This window comes from Trachurus trachurus, assembly GCF_905171665.1.
Source record: "Trachurus trachurus genome assembly, chromosome: 7".
Taxonomy (NCBI): Eukaryota; Metazoa; Chordata; class Actinopteri; order Carangiformes; family Carangidae; genus Trachurus; species Trachurus trachurus.
Genome location: NC_139901.1, coordinates 24091798 through 24112864, shown reverse-complemented (window position 1 = coordinate 24112864; position 21067 = coordinate 24091798). Strand labels below are relative to the sequence as shown.

The following is a 21067-nucleotide window of genomic DNA, read 5'->3' as shown; positions in this document are numbered from 1 at the left end:
TATGATTATTATTACTATTATTGTTATTATTCTTAATCATCTATAGGTAACTCTCAAAAAACAAAGCATGTTGCAGAAGAGAAAACGGGACCATACCTGACATTACTGTGCCTGAATGATCAAGGAGCAGAGGCCGTCCGGCGCTCTGTCCTTGGTAAAGCATGGAGAGCTGGCTATGAAGAGCACAAGGTTCAACAGACTATTTGTACAAGGTGATAACAGGGCTAGCGAGCCAACACTATATTCCAGCAGCATTTGGATTCCACTGAGGTAAACAATGACATAGCTTGGAATCTAGCACTTAGCTTTCACTATCCCAACACAATTTCTGGTTTTTGTCCACATAGAATAAGTTTTTACTGCTCAGGGCTTGGATCACTGAGCTGCGACATGAACAGTCAGATCACAGCAGTTTGACCAGTGTTGCTTCCCCTTTTCAAACTGTAAAGGAATTGTTTAATCCCTCTGAAACAAGGACACACGCACAGACACGCACACACATCATGTTATTTACCCCCGACCACATTATATTTAGCGGTCAGATTCATCAGTGCCTCCTCAGGTACCGTCGTCAGCGGAGTCGATCTCAATCATTATAAACATTTCTGTTGTGTAAGCCAGCCGTACTTCCTCTTATGATTAGATCATCCTGTGTAGGTGTGCACACACGCTACGTGGTGTAGAGTTGTGTAAGTTCACAAGCACAAAAAATAGGCCTTTTTCTCTCCTCAACCCCAACACACACACACACACACACACACACACAAATTCATACACAAACACTCTTCGCTCTCACTCTGTCAGCTGTCTCACTCTCACCTTCCCACTCCCTTTGTTCCTCCTCTCTGTTGCTTTAACTGTCTCCTTACCTCTCTCTCTGTCATCTCGTTCACTCTCCTGCTCTTCCCTCACCATCTCTTTTGCTTTTATATCTAGGAAATTATGCAGTTTTTGCTCTTCCTCCTCTGGCGAGTGTGCAGCTGGCCATGAATCGGTCCGTGCAGAGGTCCGTGATGGCCGCCCATCCCAGAGGGGCTGTAGCGATGGCGCAGCTCCTCGTTGTTGATGTAGCACAGCTGCACGGGCCGAGGGATCGGTTCGCCCAGGAAATAACCCTCGTCCGCCTCTGACTCGGAGGACGAGGAGCAGCTGGAGCACCAGGGGTCGGCGGCCTCCATGTAGCCGTCGCCCCAGCACGGCCCGCCCAGCCCCATGGGTTGCCAGCCAGCATTCTGCAGGGTGAGATCGGAGGTGGTGCGAGGGCAGGGCCGGTGGGGCTGCTGTCTGCACCCGCCCGGCTCCAGACCGAACAACTCCCGAGCGGCGTGGCCGGCGGGGAAGCGATCGTAATCCTCCTGAACGCGGCGGTAGGGCAGCTCCACCATTTGAGCATTTGGCCGGTCCGCCACCAGGTGCAGGGCGTTGTCTGAGCGGGAACGACGAGAGCGTTTGTGGTGGCGGCCGCTGCGGTGCTGCCCGTTACCGTGGTTCCCGCGATGGTGTTTGCGGCGTCTTGGTTGTAGCTGCTGCTGCTGCTGCTGCTGCTGCTGCTGTTGCTGCTGCTGCTGCTGCTGCTGCTGCTGTTGTTGCTGTGACACGGGTTCCTGCCCGTTTATACGCCGGCGAGGCATTCTGTCACTCATCGGAGCCATGCGCAGGTTTCCACTGCTGCCCATCACCCCGACGCGACCTTTGCTGTCAAAACCCAGCGGCTGCGGCACATCCCAGTACTGCAGGGGGTAGCCGACTCGCAGTGGGGTGTACATGTTGTTGTTGTTGTTGTAGGGACGAGAGGAGGACAGCGACTCTGTGCTGTGGAACTGGACCGAGGAGCTGAGGGTGCCCATGTTGCTCTTTTCAGACACATTCACACCCGAGTCCTTACTGAGGTCGGGCATGGAGAACCTAGACAAATGCTCCTGGCGCTTACTGCCCCCGTCCAGAGAGTTACCTGTAAGGATGCAGAAATGCATCATGTCACATTTTCTGATTAGTTGCAATTGTATCGTGTTGTATTATGTTGTGTAGGGATGTCACGATTACTTGTTTTCACAAAAAATCACGGTTTTAAACGCCACAATTAATTGATCGCAAAGATTCCTAAATACTGTCACTTTCCAAAAAAGATTATGTCGGAACCGTACCGGTAGATGTGCGCCAAAGTAACTTTGATTTGAATTTAAATGCTAGAGTGTTGTAATAATAAAAAAAGATTAAAATTAACTTAAACATTTGGTATAGATGACAATTAATGACTTGAATATTTCAAACACTTCCCCTGGGGGATTAATAATTGGTCATATTTTAATAGATACTTTAAATATTTTGTGTAAATAATTAGTAATGTAATTATATTTTGACTATATTTGATTTTACACATTAAAGCAGAAGTAAGTGATATATTTGTGTTAATATAAGTCTTAAATAGTTATATCTTCCGACAGCAATCACTTACATAGAGTGTTTGGTCTGAAACACGGGTCTCTCAGTCCCTCTGCTCTGCTCTGAGCCCAGGAGAAAACATTTATCGTATCCTACAGTTTTTATCCAATGAGGAGAGAGAACGGCATGCAGGGCTGTGTGTGCAGCCAAGGGACGCCGTGAATGTGGCGACGTAGGGACGAGGACTGTTATGGTGCGTTCAAGGAAACTCGTATTTTTCCGACCGTGAAGTCGTACCAGTTCGATCTGGTACGACTTCACCGGTCGGAAGTTACGAGTGGCCGTTATAGTGACTTTCACCGGTAAAACAGGTCGGAAAAACACGAGTGGGTTGCCTGGAACGCTACAAAGTCGTAAGTTGTGACTTGAAGCTGTAATTTACGATTTCAAAAGCCTGCCTGGAACGCAGCATTAGCGAAAACGACCGGACCACTTACTTCTGCTTTAATAATGTTGTGAGATTAATTAATGTTTAATAATCATGATAATCGTAATACCATGATTATTTCTCTGACAATAATCGTACCAAGAAAATCTATAACCGTGACATCCCTAATGTTGTGCTATAATATTAACATCGCTATACCTGTAGCATTGGACATCGTGAGGGAGTCAATGGATCCACGAGGGGTCTGCTCTAAAGGAGTGAGCGGCTCGTTGAAGCTCATGGCATTGATGGGGTTCCTCCTGGTCAGCGGGGGTCTGCCGTCTCTCTGGAAACCGTGAAGGCTGATGCTCCTCTTGTCAGAGAAGCCTTGGTTCTGGCTTGACATCTCATTGAAGCTCATCTGGGTGCGTAGCTTGTTGGGCCTGAACTCCTCCTGGTTGTGGTGGATCCAGTTTTCGTTAAAGGAGTGGCCCCTAAGAACAGCCATCGGGGTCCTCTTGGTGTTGCCTTGCTCTTTTCCCCAGGAATCAGGCCTCTTCCCTGGGTTGGCAGGATTCTGAGCCGGAGGATGAGCGTTTGCGTTGGGATTGTAGCCCTGCCTGGGGTTGCACTGACCCAGCAAATGTATAGGTGCAGGGGTGGGGGAGGGTTCCAGCTGGGGGCCCTCATAGGCAGCAGGGACGTAGGGCTCATCCCGGCTCATCCACACCTGATTAAGGCTCGGGGCACGGCTTGGAGTGCGACTGGGTGTGCGGTTAGGTGTCCTGCTCGGAGTCTGGCTAGATGAGACGCTTAAACGGTCCATCTGAACAGACAGGGGGTCGATTTCAGCGGACAGACGGTCGGGCATGGGAGGGGGGGCAGACTGGCGGGCCTCGGCACTCCGCCGCTCCTGCTCTGCATTCCTACGCTCCTTTTTCCCGATCTTGGTGCTGTGGCGGGATTCACGGGAACGGGCGCTTTGGAAGGCAGAGTCTGAGGAGTCTGACTCATCCGGATCCTGTGATCGATTCAAATAAAAACAGATTAGCACAACTGTTTAACTGCTAATATGTAAAAAAAAAAAAAAAAAGATAATATAATCTGCAAATAGATGCCGAGAAATCTGTCTTGCCTGTCCAGTGCTGCAGGACCGTGAGCAGAAGATCTGACCCTGCTTTGGCAGGAAAGGGCGGCCCAGCAGAGAGCGCTTGCAACGAGCACAGCAAAAACACTCCTCAGTTGCGTGCCAGTGCTGCCCGTCATAAGTCATCTGGCCCTGGTCAATGCCTTTTGGTGAAGTGGAAAAAAACAAGATTTTGGTGCATAACATACCAGAGACAAGTTTATTAGAGAATACACCAGGGGGGTCAAGCTGTAACTGCATAAAAATGGTAATGTGATGTGCAGCCATCTCTAATATGACTGCAGAAATGTTATCCCACAAAGCCTGTGCTGCTAATGAACACAGCCCACAGTCTGATTCTAGCTATTAGCTGGTAGGTTAAGCTCATTTTGCTTCTTAGTGATGAAATGGAGTGGAAAAAATGTAACAACAGAGCTTATTTTTGTGATAAAAAGAAAACATTTGTGATTCTATGCCCATGCAGGATCACTCGATTTGTAAGATAGCACGAATACATTTGCACAGCTCTGCTCCCCAGCTAGGGGAAGTAATCATCTTTCACAGCTCCCATCTGGATACAACATGGAGGCATCCTCTGAAACAAACTCTTTCACTGTTACTGGAGCTGAGGATGATAATAACCATCCACATCTCACTGCACTGACTCCACCTCTTCACAGCTGTGGCACACAGAGCTGATAACACCCACACTTACAATAAAATGCTGTTAGCGGGTTTCTGTCATGTTCTTTGAGTGTAAGATAAACATGTCCATATGTTTTGGTAACAGTTCACATTAGCAGACTTGAAGGAGTGATAAAAAAAAAACTGTGTTGTACCTATGTGTTCTCCACATGCATCACAGTACTCCGCATAAAGGGACTCGAAGCAGTTGCAGCAGTGTGGTCGTCCATCTTTCATGATGTAGCGCTGGCCGCCGAGGGTGGTCTCACACTCATAGCAGCAGAAATGCTTCATGTGCCAGTGTCTGCCCTCTGCCTCGGTGCATTCATCAGCAAAGATTATCTGTGTGACCCAGACATTATATTCATCAGCGGAGATATTCTGAGTACAGATGGTTGGATGGAGGTGGTGAATTAATGTAGAATGAGCCATGAATTTAAATGGATTTAAAACAGCTGTACACCTAATTGAAAAGATGACTTGAATGTTGATGCCTGGGGTCCCACAGGGCTCCATCCATGGCCCATTGTATTTTACTCCTTGGGTTTACTCTCCCCTCTCATTATGTCATATTGTCATATTTGATAACTTGGTGATTCCCATTTGTGTTCACATTGTCCACTGCAATCTTGTGATATCAGTCACACAGAACTATTAATGAGATAAGGAAACTGAAACTCTTTGTCTGAATAACTCATCTGAATGATTCTATTCCATTGTACAACAGTAAACACACCTCACTAGATCAGAATCAATTAGTGCAGGGCACTGTGGCCAGAGTTATTATTGCTGTCTACGGCCTGCCTGCCACACGTATGGTTAGAAATCAAGTGGAGTTTCTGAGAAATGCCAAGAACACTGAGACGTGATTTTGCTCCAGACCAATTTCATCCACATCCAAGACTCTGAGCTATGAACCACTGAGGCATTTCAAACCCTGAAGGGCTCGGGGCCCAGACAGACGCACCTCATCACAGGCACAACAACGGGGTTTCAGCCTCTCGGCGTGGTGCCGGCCACAGTAGATCTTTCCATCCTGGTGGAAGTAGATGAGATCTACTAACAGCTCCTCACACATGCTGCAGACAAAGCAATGAGGGTGCCAGCATTTTCCATGACCGGCCCTCGCAGCAAAAACCACAATGTCCCCTCCGTTTATCTGAGCACCACACTGGAGGAGAGGAGAGGAGAGGAGAGGAGAGGAGAGGAGAGGAGAGGAGAGGAGAGGAGAGGAGAGGAGAGGAGAGGAGAGGAGAGGAGAATTAATGAAAGGTAACGGCACCAAAGGAAGCAACAGTAAAGCCGATAAAAAGAGGGGAGAAGAGAGACAAGGAAATTAAAGAAAAAGGGTGGAGACAAACGCATTAAAAACAAAAGGAAATTGAAAGGAAAGGAAAGGAAAGGAAGGGGATAAAATAGGGAAGGGAAAAGAGGCACAGAAAAAAAATGCTGAAAAGATTTGGATGGTGTGGGGGACAAGATGAAATTCAAAATAATTCTTAGAGATCGACTGTTTTCCAGTTCCTATTTCATGTATCTGATGATCAAACATCAAAAAGAAGCCGAGGCAAGAAAACTGGGAACATAATTATTCAAAACAGAAAAAAGCATAAAAAAGATCTTCATCTGTAGACTAATGAACCCTTTAATAAGGATGTTGAGTTTGTGATTGATGTCTTCAGCGGGTTGCTGTTGCAGGCTTTACCTTATCACAGATGGCTCCAGTGATGGTGAGGGGGAAAGGTCGGACGTTGCCTCTGCCCAGGTTGTCTTTCTTCCTTTGGTTGCTGAACAGTTTAAGCTCTCGCTTCTCTTCCTCATCCAGCGCGTTACAGTAACGCACCTGAAAAACATGGTTCAGCTTCATGAAAACTTCCACACACACACACACACACACACACACACACACACACACACACAAGAGGTGGTGATAAATGTTTGTGTGTAGATGGGTGACAGAAATGCGCTCTTCTTCACCTCGTTGTCATGCGGTGGCAACTGATGAAGGAGTTGTTTGATGCGATATTTCTCTCCTGGGCTGTTTATGTAGGGAACCTTCTCCTCTGGTAAAGAGTTATAATACTGATGCACCTGCAACACACAGACATCAAACATGTGCTTGTGATGGCGATTTACAGCTTTCAAATATGCAGTCACATATTGTTTGGCCATTGTTTGGAAAAAATGAATGAGTCGGTTCTTCAAACTACTATACAAAGCTACATTTCTCAGAAGAGAAATGGAAACAGTTTTTCTCTTTTTTATTCATTCGAGTCGTGGTGCCTGCTGGATCGTGCCCCAGGACGCCAGTTCCAACCAAGAGGTAGACCGCTGGAAATCTGTCGTCATGTGCAACTGAAATGATATCATGAAAGGAGAAAACCCAGCTTTATTCCCACAACAGTCCTCGTCGGAGATGGATCATTTTCAAATGTGTTTTCTTGACATTTCTTCTTTTCAAATTGCTTCTATTTTGGCCTAAAACTACAATAGAGAACCAAGCTACAGACTTACAACATCATACAACTGATATTATGGACGGGGGGAAAACAGATGCAGCATAGCACAAATATTCATCTTTTATATGTAAAATGCAAAAATAAATTTAGGTTTTTATTAATAGAAAACAAGAGTACTATATATTTATGACTGTGTTGGTCAGTCTGTCTGATCGACGATCCCGTTTTGTAAAAATAAAATTAACGAAGAACTTTATCATATTAGATAAAACAGATGTTGATAAAGTTACAATGATGTAAAAATGTATCACACTATGTTATGTGTATGTACAGTATATGGTATATGTTGTAATATATCAAAAAAACATTTCAAATCTCAATAACATCATATCATGGGGTTTCTGGTGATTCCCACTGGACACTGTCAGTCTCTGCTGTAACTGTAATGTAAAAGCCCACTCTGTGACATCTGAGTCACTCTGTCCATTATGCTTCTCTCTGAAAGTGGACAGGTTTATGTAATCTAACTTATTTCATTAAGTCATGGGGACAAAACCACCTAAATGAATCTGAAATTGCTTTCAAATGAATTTATCATGGTCTCTGTGCCCTCCGCCATCGCTGCCCTTGGAAATCAGCGTCTGGAATTGAAAGTGTTCGGCACAATGAGCTCTGTGCCGCTGCAGCAAGACTCAACCTTGAACGGCATCAGCTTCTTTAAATTTTCAACAGCTAATATTCTCCTTGCTTAAAGGAAATCTCCGTTACTCACACCGGTCACTGCAATTAGAATTCATGACGCAGTAAGGCTCGGTATCCGTGGCCTGAATCCTCTTTTGTATTCGCATATTAGTGGGTGAAATAGAGAGAGACCCGATGGGTGTTTGAGACGCAAACACTCAACGGAGCGGAAAGCAATCATGTCACTTCTCTCTGATTTTCAGCAAAGCAGTCTTTGACAGGAGGTGGTCCTGCGCTCACTGCAGGGGGAAGATCTATATTGTTGAAGTTGCTGAGAGGAGGAGGGTGAAGAGGGGAAGGACGGTGTGTCTCTGAGCGCTGCCCCTCAGATTCTCTGTAGCCCCCCCCCCCCCCCCCCCATGTTTTATTCCACGCTGAGGAGGGGGCACTGAGTCTCATGCCAGCTCTGTGAGTGAAGGTCATTTGAGGTGAGGGATTACTTCAAATGGAAGAGCTCAGAAGGAGAGGGAAAGTGCCAATAAATCACTAAATATTCACTCATACTGCATGTCCATTGCCACTGGTTAAGGCTGCAACAGCACTTTAGATATTATATTTTGCCTAACGACTCTTATCTCTTTTAAGCTCAGACTTTGGTAAAGTCAAATTATTATTTTCACTATCATCACCTGATTAACAGAGTTTCCTCATTTGATCAATTTATTGTTTCTGCTCTGGTGACAATACATATTTAGTCCAACACGTTTGTCAGAGCAAGTTACATTTCCAAAGGTTTTCAATTTACTGTATCACTGAGGAAGAAGAAGTAGCAGAAGCAGCCAATTTGAGCTGGAAAGATGAAGATGAAAATCATTTCTGCTTGATTTAAGATTCATCATCTAATTGAGCAATTCATAATAACATCAATTTCTCAATGAACACTATAGTTTTCGACAATGGAGATGTGTTGTGTTACAACATCAGAATTCTGAACATTAGCAGAAGAACAAGTATTTAGATCCTGTATATAAGTAACAGTACTAACAACATATTGTAAAGAATACTCTGTGAAAAGCACTTAAAGGATTAAAACTAAAAACAAGAGAATTTTCTTCTGTCATTGCTATGCTGCTATCATTAGACATAGGAATATAGATTATTCCACAGGTACTAATGTTCCAAAGTATTTCACAATTTTAGCAATTAATGATTATTCTCATCATGGATTCACTTATTGACGATTTACCCAATTAAAAGCTTGACTGGTTTATAAAATGAAATGAAATAAAAAAGAAAAGAAAACAGCAAATCCTCGCAACTGAAAATCTGGAATTATTATAGTAATTTTATTACAATTATTATAATAATTATATTGAATACTGTCAGATAAACCCTTACTGTGTACATATAAAGTACCAAAACTGTCATAAGAAGGTGCAATGGAGTAAAAAGTTAAGTATTTTTCCCTGCAGTGTAGTGGAGTAGCAGTACCTCTAATTTGTGCTTATGTATAACACTTGAGTAAATGCTCTTAGTTTCACTTCACCAGTGATTATCTGCTGGACACTGAGTCAGAAATGGTCAGAAGTGGATGGTTCAACATTGGAGAGCACAATGTCAGAAACAAGTTGATCCTCTCTCTCACAGATAAACTTTTACTGTCACAACAAATGACAGCTCCGACTGTACTTCATGAGACGAGTATTTTCTTTTGCCACATTAACGCCATTGTGTGGGGAGAAGCCACAAGTGACAGGCTGAAAAATCATTACATTCAAGTGCATTAAATAAAGCAACAGGCGGCCACAATTGCCCGCACCTCCTGTTGGATGAGAAGCTGCAGCCTCTTTCAGCATCCTGTCAAGATGGCTGACTGGTGAAAATGACTGTTATCAGCCCAGCCTGTCATCTGTTAACACAGTCCTAGGAGGCCCATTGCATTAGAGTGGTGCTCTTACTAAATAAAGACACGAGTGTTTATGCCCAATATAGCCAAACAGAACCGCGTTTGTTGTTCTCTGTCGGAACTGACGATAACAATGGACAAAAATAAAAACGATGAGGAGGACTCCTTCTCTGGATATGCGCAGTTGATTACATTAGCTTGGTCAGGCAGACAATTAAAAGGCATTTAAACTGCAAATGAGTATAGACAGGGAATTTTGAAACCTGCACACATCAACACAACGCCACACGTTTTCAATTAGACTCATCCAAACATTCACTGATTCAAATTACTTCCATTCCTCTGGGTTTAGACTTGCAAGGATACACGAAAATGCAAAACAAATTCAGGCCTAGTATTCCAATAAGGGGGGGAAATGACAATATACAGATAGTTATGTAGAATGATGAATCATATTCTATTTTTGAAATAAGTAATCATATACTTGATGGTGATCAAGGGAAATGCTTTGTTCTTCTTCCTGGATAAACATAACCTCGTACATCTGAGTATGACAAAATGGTTCATCCACGGTTCCATATATTTGGAGCTCATATAACAGAGTGATTCAGACATTTAATCTTAATTTAATTATCGCTCCGCGTCTGTTCATCAGACGGAGTTAATCAGTGTGTGGATCCTTTTCATGATGGTTATGGTTCAGTGACAGTCAGGGGAGGCAGGTGAGGCTTACAGTACCTAGGCTGTCAGGGATTGGGAAAATGAAATTATTTAGTTCATCTATGGTTTAATTATGTTTTTTATTTCGGATAACTTTACCACAGGTTTTAAGTTTAAAGTGTGTATGTGGCTGTTTGCACATGCACAGCTTGTTCCCACATAGACTTTACATGTATGCCATGAGGCAGAGGCTACGCTGCCTCTTAACGTAACTCTACTAAGTGTGAGCAGCACGTACGTTCACGTTGCTTTTGTGAATTGTCAACACACAGACGTGCCCCCTTTGCTTTTTGCATCCAGCAGTTTAGCGGCTAATTCAACTGCAGTGATGGATAACTCTACCTGAGAGGCTCAACAACTTAACGAGCGGGAGACCAACGCCTGAGCTACGGTAGCTAATAGTTAGCAGGTTTTTACGTACTTTCTCTCTCTCTCCCTCTCTTTCTAACACAGTTATGCACACACACACACACAGCCCAAGTTGTCTGTCATATCTGTTGTAAACCTTGTAATAATATCTTGTTGAGTACAGTTAACATCCTTGTTGCTTAAGTTTGAGTGTGGATTAAATTAACGGTTTGTTATAAGATAACTATGAGATAAGATATAAGATAACTGTAGATGGCATGGATTGTGATGAGAAGGTGTTGCACACATTTTAAGACTTATCTGTGCAAACCATTGCGCAAAACTTGTTTGTTGTGACTTTTGTGCGTGATAAGCTGAGGTGCTGACCCCACCACTTCCCCCTCCCCCTCCTACACAGTGTTAGCTTCAACACTGACAGCTGAAAATTGTCCTTACAATTAGCTTCCCATGAAACGCCTGACAGCCATGTCTGAGTGATTTGTGTGGCGAACACACCCCCACCCCCTCCTCCTCCTCCTCCTACTCCTCCTTATACCCCAACCCGAAGTCTAAAGGACTAAAACACCATGAAGGGGATTTTAAAAACAATAATGTTCCACTGTCTTGTTTTCAGATCAGTGACTTTTCTATCTCTGGATTGTTAGGGAAACGCCACAAACATTTTAGCATACAAATGACTTCATTCCTCTGACCGATTCGGTTTAATTCGCTGTGGCCTGGTTGTGCTGCACAAAAATAAGCATTAGGTAACAAAGTGACGGGAGCGAGTGGGTGTCAGTGTGTCGAATGAATATCTGTGACTAGCAAAAAAAAGGAGAAGGACGAGCTGGTGTACCTGCTCAGGACTGAGGCCGGGGGGAACCCAGACGTATTCCTCCAGAGCACATCCAGAGTCATCGTCAGAAGTGGAGTTCCTCTGGAAGTCGTACATCAGCTTGGTGATGGTCTTCTCCATCTCCAGAGACATGGCTGTCACAACATGCTCCTCTACACAAACTGATTCAGAGGTCACAGGTTTCCCTATTGAGGAGGAGAAAAAAAAGAGCAGAGTAAGAAGGAGGCAATTCAAATAAAGTAAAGACAACAAAATGGGATGTTTTATATTAGTATTCTGGGCTGAATTATGAAGCTGTGAACGTCAGAGACACCAGAGCTATAGAAAACATGAATGTTATGAATAATACCTTTGTGTCTCACTCATATTCTCACACAAACAAACAGACAGACCACAGAATAGAGCCTACAGCCATTAGTCTGGCTGTAACGGGGACCCTATCTGGTAACACTTTACTTGACGCCTATCTCTATAAGGCATTATAACCATACTTATAATGAGTTATAATGCAGTTATAGCACTGTATAACTATAATTATAAACATTCATAAATTATCATAATGCTTTATAACAATAAGCATAACACACTATAAAGCATTTTATCATGACTTATAAGGTCAGGTATTATAATAAGTTATAATTGTTAGTAACTCACTGACAATGACCACATCGATAATGCATTATTAATATAGTTATAATGTGTTATAATTGGCTTATAAACATGTATAACTATCATTATAAACACTCATTAATTATCATAAGGCTTTATAACAATAAGCATAACACATCATAGAGCATTTTATAATGGCTTATAAGGTCTTGGTATTATAATAGAGTTATAATGCTCTATAATGTGTTATTCTTATTGTTATAAAGTCTTATGTGATTTATGAGTGTTTAATGATAGTTATACACATTTATAAGCCAATTATAACACATTATAACCATATTTATAATGCATTATAAATGGCGGCATTGTCAGCCAGTTGCTAACAATTATAACGTATTATAATACCTGACCTATAAGTCAAGATAAAATTCTTTATAGTGTGTTATGATTATTGTTATAAAGCATTATGATCATTTATGAGTGTTTATAACTATAGTTATACAGTGTTATAACTGCATTATAACTCATAAGTATGGTTATAATGTGTTACAGAGATAGGCATCAAGTAAAGTATCTCTTTCTGATGAATGCTAACATGTTAGTTAAACCTGTTTGCATGTTTACATTTGCTGATTAGCAGCAAGACAAAGAGAGTGTGAGGGTGATGGGAATGTGATCGTCCATCTATCTTTCCTTGAGGCTCATCCTTGATGGTTGGGATTATGAGGATTGGACTGGAGCCAATCCCAGCTGACACTGGAGGAGAAGAAGGTCACACACTGGACAGACGACCCGACTGTCACAGGGAGGACTGACACACAAAGCCAAAACAACCATTTACACTCACATTCAAAGCTATGGAAAATTTTGAGTTGCTAATTAATCTAACCTGTGTGAGTGTGGGTACAGGGTAGAATCTATCTATACTTTTTGAATTATAATTTTTGGTATTTTAGCCAACAAAACTAAGGAATTTGAATGTGAATACAATTTTGATGGGAGCATGATCTGTAAAACATTTCATGGCAATAATGCATCACTTGTGTGGTTCAGATATTAAATGTATATATGTTTTTCTTTTTATTTAAGAGCACAGTATGTTAACATCCTACTGTGCTATGATGTTAACAGTGCAGTCCTAACACATCATTATCCGCTGACCCTCGTGCACTCACAGCTTTACTTGAATGTGTAGATTAGAGATGGATTTGATCTTCTCCTCCTTCTTTCTGTCTGAGAGGAGAACAGCTGCACACATGAATAATTAACAGCACTAGGTATCGCCTCCACCGCCAAAGTATGAAAATGAAATGCAATTCATTTTACGGGCAACTAGAATATTTAGTGGGCCAGCAGCGAGAGCTAGAATGAACTCATTGTGGCTTTTTTTTCTAAAAGTTTATCAGTGGAGATATATTAGAAGCAATTAATGTAAAAGTGGAAGGGAACCGATGTTGTTTAAACACTGTCAGAGTCTTTGTTGAAAAAATCTATGCTGATTATTGAATTCGCTGCGGTTGTTGTACTTCATTCAGAGTACAAACTGATCAATGAGGACAAATGCCAATAATGTGTCTGTAGGTGAAGGACCAAAGTCACAGGCAGTCCACTGGCAAAAACAACACTGCATGTTGGCCAGTGAGAAACTGTGAACAGGCCGTGACATTTCTGATTCATGGTGTCTGCCCCCAAACTATGAGACGGGTCTTTTCTGGCAGTTTCCAGACAGCAACGCCATTTCCCGCAGATTAGAAATCACAGAACAACAGAGCTTAAGCGACGGCCGAGGAGCAGCAGACATTTCCACAGACTGAGCCAGTGAGTCAGCCTCCATCCGAGCAGAGCTGAGGACTGTTTATCTCTCTAAGATGGGTGCTGCTGATTTCTTTGTGAGGAGAAATCACAGGTATGTAACCTTGGACCTCCAGCCTGGCCCGAGGCTCATCTTCATTGGAGTATGGAGGCTGAGAGAGAGAGAGGGAGGGAGAGAGGGAGAAGGCCTGCTGGGAAACCTGCAGCCTGTTGCACCAGGTACGCGTCAGTTCAAATGTGTGTTGGTTAATATGAAATCACAGCAGAGAGCTACTGGAGAACATGACTACAATTTTAACTACTATATTCTTGCACTGGAGGCTGGTATTGGTTTCTAATGCACATTGTTAAAGAATAATGATTTTTATGATATAAATATTCAAACCTTTTGGTGAAATACACTTGACTGGGGATTACACAAGGAGGTTAATAAGTTGTAAACTGTCAATCATTTTTGCCAACTTGTACCGTTTCACTAAGATGAACAGTTTAACATTTTTTTGAAAGCTGATCTAAAACACAATCAGAAATTCTTGGATGCTCGTTAGCTTTCTTCCCAAGAGTTGGATGAGATTGTATTTGTCCATTCAATAGCAACAAAGGCTCAGTATAAAGAGTAGACCCAGGGGGGAGCAGGTACTCTGGCTCCATTTAAAGAAAACATTATTCACCTTTAAGAACTTCACAAACTCACCAAATAACAAACTGTATTTTACTTGTTCCTTAAAAAACAATAAACAGTAATAATAAAGGTCAATTTGTTATTTTACATGGGTTTTTGTGCTGGAAGATTTCCTACAGTTTAGTCCGTGGAGGCTTGAGCACTTGTCCCTTTGCCATGTTGCTGTTTGAATATGAGTTGCTATAAATCAAGAGGTTATGACGTAAATTATGTTTAAAAATGGTTCCATGTGCCTCTTCGAGCACGTGTCCCTCTAAAGGTCTCTGCACGGCCCTGGTTTTCCTTCAGTTATAGGAGATATGCAAGGCCAGCAAGCTCACTTAATGATCACTGCCTCAGCTGCTGGTTGTTAGGAAAAAGCCCAGATCATACACAAACCGCTCAATATGCAACAGAGTCTGTGTTTTCTATGTGTACACGTATTAAATACACAATATATCATTTGTACATACATACACAGCTCTGGAGATGCATGGAGGCACTTTTGGTGGAGTGAGGCAAGTTGTTTTTCTCCCCAGTGTGTCCAGTGTTTGTGCTGCAGGCCAAACATGAGACAGAGCTGCTTCTGACCAGATTCCCTCCTCTAACTCCAGGTAAGAAAAAAAAGAAAAAAGAAAAAAGAAAAAAAAGTACATCCCATACTGTCAGAATATGAAATAAATCGACTTTGCCTGAGTAGAATTTAAATTTTTCTAATAAGCCTTTTCTAAAGTAGACATGCCATAGCAACAAAACCCCAGGAATAATGAATGATGGCCGGGGCCACGGTGGCGTACTTGCTGGTTCTGTGACATGGCTCACTGGGGCACATAAAGGAAATGGAACCAAGATTAATGTTACACCTTTTACCTGCTATGACAGATCAAAATGTCTGCTGTGAAAAAGTAAGATCCATCCCTAACTGCTGACAGAGCGCAGAAGTTCACAGCCTTCTTTTCAGTAAGTACATATTTTAAAACTATGGAGCCATGATAAATCATTTATCCACGATGTAAGAGTGAGGCGATGACAGACAGTGTCTCTATGTGCACTAGTACTTTCCATTAACAGTTTACTCATCTGATTGTAGTCCAAGTCCTTATTGTTATCAAAGACGCAGCTTAATGTTAAACAGCCTCATCATGATGTGGCGTCTCAACACCCCGACTTTTGACTGAATGCACATTCAGCTGGTACAGAAGGCTGCTGATGAGTGTGTGACTTTTTGACGTAATACACACTTGCCAGGCCGACTGGTTAGTCATAACACACTCCTCTGTTCTTCCCCAGCAACACAGGGAGAGAGGAGAGACAAGTTGTGAACTTCTGTTTCCTGGAGGAGGCATACTTTAGTGTAATTTGTGCTTCGGGAAGAAGTGGTCATTTTACATTTTCGCAATTTTCGATATTTTTGAAATTTGTTTGCTTTCCTGGAGGTGAATTGTTAACATACCTTCAGTATAAACACTTTTACATCTCTGTAGATTGTAGCCTGATGACTGATGGTTGAACTTGGTCTTTCTTGTAGCAAATTATGGTAAATTATATATTGTAGAACAGCAAGTTTTTTCCCTTTGATGCGTGATTATAATTGAGAGTAGATGAGAATAATTTCTAAGAGTTTATGTCCCTAAACCACTGTGCTCTGTTGATCTTAATCATTAAATGCTCAAATGTTTCAGAGTCATTTAATCAATAGAGAACAATCAAGGGATGAAAGGAGGCGCTAGTTTAATGATGTTCACAGAGTCATTTTATTTAATGTCAACAATCAAATGTCTAACTTGTGTAGGAAACATTAGAATAACAACTGAAAAGCTCAGTGAAGGTATATCATTCAGTGATGGGTTTAGTGCACAGCTGTGAAAGGATCAGGCTCTGGTAATTAACAATGTATAAAGGTCTACAGACAGGAATAGGCAATCATGTGCCACGAGGACCAAAGAGACTGCACACTTTCTTTCCAGCCAATCAATACACTTTCAGCCAGATAGGAGGAAATAATCAGTGACAGGACCTGAGGGAAGCTGGAATAAAAACTGCAGAGGCTACTCGCTGCCCTCTACTCAACGTGTATAGTCTACAACCATTACAAACATGGTCTCATCTTGTCTCAACTTCCCCCCTATTTTTACTCAATATTTGACCTTTAAACCGCGATGATGTCCTAATTACCACCAGCGATATTGGAAACACTTTCTGGGTCAGATGGTACTGAGCAGCTAAAGCAAAAATATCAGCCTTTTGTCTCAGGAGGGAAGTGGAAGCAAAATGTGTCACATCTGAGCTCCTTTTTTTTGACAGTGGTGCGAAGAGGAATGGTAACAACCCTCAATATGTTGGCTGACAACTACTTCATTATCATTTAGCAGCATATTATATCTGATCAACAGTTTAAAACACAGACAGCAGCAAAGTCCCCTGAGAGATAAAGAAGCTAGAAATGATTTGGCATTTTTGCTATACCAAGTATTTGCAGTAAAAATGAAAATCTGGGTGTCAAATTTAGAATAACAAACCTGGGATTAGACTCAATACAATGTACTGTTTGTTTGTTTTTGGTACACTTTGAAAATCAGTGATAAAAAGACATTAAATCTTCGAAGAATAACACAAATTCCAACACAAATCAGGACCTAAGGAGGAGCACGTTTTAAAATCAACTTATTTTATCGGTTATTGGTGAAAAAAACGGGCTGGTTATGGCAAAAATGCTGAATGTTGGACAATATTATCGGCCATGCTGGTAATCACTCGTCCCCTATTGTATATTTTGTATCTTTACATTAATAAAATGCAACACCTTAACCACACACACTGGTTATTTATTAATTGTGGGGCTGCACCAGTCATAATTCATGTGTGTCCAACATAACACTGACTATTTATGCAAGCAATGATTCAACAACTCTACTTGGTCAAATCACTTTGTAGAGATCTCTAGAGATGTCATATTATTTTTTTTCTGTAAATCAGTGTAAAAAAAAAAGAAAAAAGAAGCAGCACAAAACATTAATCTATTTTGAAACCTTCTTTTTTTAGATAGTTTTTGCAGGCAGCAAAAGATTTCAGTTTTAGTTGGGGAATAAAAAGAAAAAAGATAAAAAGACAAAGAAAGTAATGCTGCGTGCTATTTTAACCATGCAGAGTGACTGGGATACAGAGGAGGAGACAACTCATCCAAACTGTACCTCGGTGAGGCAGCACTCAGCCGACTGTAGGGTCGTTTGGAAAAACTCTGCGAGTTGCCATGGCAACCGATTGGTGTGCAAAGTCCTGAACAACACCCATTTACTAGTGTCAGTGGAAATGTATGATTTAATTGATTTAACAACAAAGTACAAGCAGAAAGAGCAAAAGAGAGAGAGAGAGAGCTGTGATACATTTTTCTCTCAACTACCTTCTTTGTCCAGATCCGCGGATCTTCCTTTCTGTGTTTTCTTTTCTCTCTACAGTGTTACTGCAGGGTTATGTAAGGGATAATATTGAAGACATAATATGTTTTACAGATCACAAATCATCACAGAGCCTGAATTTAGTTTTTTTTTCATAATAAGCCTCTCCTTCAGCTGGATCCAATTAGCAGTATCTTAAATTACACATAAATTAACAGAGATTAATCAACACGCCTGTGCCAGAGGAGGGAAGATTTTCTCAACAAATTGGGTAATTTTGAGAACAAAGAGAGGAAGCTCTGCGTGTAAAATCACAATAGCTCAGATTTCAGCGGGAGTGGATACTCTCCAACACGCACGCCATCGGAAAACAGAAGGAAAGACGGGAAAAAAACACAGAGAAACAAGAGATAGAGGGCTGTAGATGCATTGTTAAGAGCAACGCGTTTCCTTTTTCACGTGTCATGCTTCACCCACCTCTCTCCTTCCTCCTCCCATCCTCATGTGCCTCTGACAGGCTCTGTGTGGGTGTGCATGAGAGAAAGAGGAGAGCGAGTGATGGAGAGAAAAAGCTCTTATTTATGTAAAAGCTGACATGAGAGGAGGTGCTCAGCTGAAGCACAGAGCCTGACCAAGGCTCTATTAACTCTTCACAGTGAGAGCAATACCAGTCGGAATCAACAGCGCGCTCTCCATGACAGCAAAAATAATGCAAACCCGACTTTTAATCTCCTTATCTGGTACCACTACACAGTGTGTCAGGAGTAATTATGATCTTGCTCGCCTCCTGCTGTATACTTACATTTTCACTAGGGATTGCACGATGACTCTTTTTTTTCCACCGATAACTGATAACTTCCTGCTTCTCATAACAGATGCTGATAACCAAACAACATTTTTATTAGTTTATATACACTGGGGTTAAGAAAGGCTAAGATAGCTAGTGAGTAAAGATGAATTTAACATTATAGCTCTGCCTCTGACTCAACCAAATAATATAACTGGCATCACAACACAAAAATTAACATTTGTTTCAAATCAACCTAAGCAAAAGGCCTGAAAATGAGCAAAATCATGGCATTAGTAATGCCATTATTGGATTTATCTGTGTTTACTGGCTTAAAATGATCAGCCAATATCGGGCCGATAATTATCCATACCGACAGTTATCGTGCATCCCTATTTTTACTCTTCGGATTGAGGCAAAAATAGATTTTTTAGCAGCCATGGACTAAGATAAAGATAAAGTGACGCTTTGAATTTTCGTTGTTAAATTAGATGCTAAGTCCAGTGAAACCAGTGGAGTCTTAAATTGAATGAATTCAGTCCTGTGTCAGCTCGAGTCGAACAGAAGAAGACACTAATGGTCTCGACAGGTTCTTGGATCTCTGCTCATTTAGCCAATGATGTGATTGCAAACAAACACTGAGGAATTATCATACAGTAATTAATCACCCTGTGCCTGCCTGCGTGTGGACTCTGCTGCTATAATGTGGCTGATACAAGACAGTTTGGGATTTATGGACGCCGTGAACACGTTTACGTACATACTGTAAAACCAGATGCAACAGATACAGCACATGTCATTTACTCTCCTCTGCTGTTAATGGCAGCACTTTACCACTTTCAACTCCATCTCAAAGACTCAGCACATCCGATGAAATAGTGCTGTGGGAGGTTTGAAGATTTTTTTTTTTTACTCAGTACATTTTCTGCTTACTCTGTGTGTGTGTAGTGGTTAAACGCATGCTCCGAATGTTAAAGAAGTGGTTAGTGGTTTAGGTTTGTCCCCAGGCCTCCTCTGTAAAACATCAAACGCTCCGGCAATATCCCCTCGGGAGAACTGTGCCACACTAAAACACGGTGTGACGAAGTACATACAGCGAAGGTCAGTCATTGAAAAATTGAAATGCAAATTTATTTTCTTTAGATAATCAGAGTTGCTCAGTGGGAGAGTGAGAAAGCGGATGTTTGTGATGTTCTGGTAATGAATTGTCCCATGTATCTTGTCATCAGCCAGACCTCATTCATTTATTCATTCAATTTACAGATACTGCTAAGGCAACACAATTACCCAGACATACTAGACAACGAATTAAAGTGCAGAAGTGAGAGTGCAAACAAAACCGATACAGAACAAGCGTCTTATATTTGCATTTGTTTAGTTGTCGTTGCCTATAAAAGCTCCTTCTCAGATATGTTGCGCTGCTCTTTCAACATACATGATGAGGAAAACATTAAAAAGCTTTTTGTGTCACTAATATTCCTCTGATCATTCATAGAGCTTCTCTAATGATAATTATCTGCCTAAGTGCTGTTTAACACTCCAAAGCAGAGGCAGAACATGAGGATTGGGCCATTTATCAGATTATGGTTTTACTTCTACATAAGAAAAAAAAACGTAGATTAAACTGATACGCTTTGATGCACATTTATTAATATTGGTCTCCGTCAACTGATACTGTGATCCTTCACGCTGGTTCCCAGAGCTGCGCTACGAAACTAATACGTTGGTTCCTCTCATTCCTCGCTTACATAATCAACTGATATAATCAATTTCTACGGGACAACAGATGGAGGAAATCTGGCGACGTCCTCTTCACCTCCATCAGTTTCCTGATGAAAATGGCTTTCAAGCGGCTCAGTGGGTACAGTTCGACTCGCCGCGCTGTGTTCAATAACACTCTCGCACACCAGACGTACAGTGATGAATCCTAAATGTGCACAATAATCAGCCAAACACAAACGCTTTAGATTCTTTTTCCACGGATTCACAGTGACACAACAACACAGCGCTGTGGGCAGGACCGACACAGTGATAGTAACCTACTGCTCCACTAAAACGCTGCTGTGTGAGCTTCCTACTGGACTTACAACAGCCCCAAAATGTCATCCCTTGACCTTTTCCTCCCTCCCCTGCTTAACTCACAGTTATCGCTGATTAATAATAAAGGGTTTTAGACACACACACATGCACACACACACACATACACACCTCCCA

At 41.9% G+C, this 21067-nt stretch overlaps 1 protein-coding gene across 1 annotated transcript; it reads right to left on the bottom strand.

Moving 5' to 3' along the window:
- Positions 1-932: 932 nt before the first annotated feature.
- On the bottom strand, positions 933-11721 carry LOC310989230 (prickle-like protein 2; the record flags this gene model as incomplete). The annotated part of the gene is made up of 8 exons (XM_083976223.1): positions 933-1951; positions 3029-3830; positions 3945-4099; positions 4775-4961; positions 5587-5790; positions 6325-6462; positions 6597-6710; positions 11590-11721. The coding sequence occupies 8 exons, from the start codon at positions 11719-11721 to the stop codon at positions 933-935; spliced, it is 2751 nt and encodes a 916-aa protein (XP_083832349.1).
- Positions 11722-21067: the final 9346 nt, after the last annotated feature.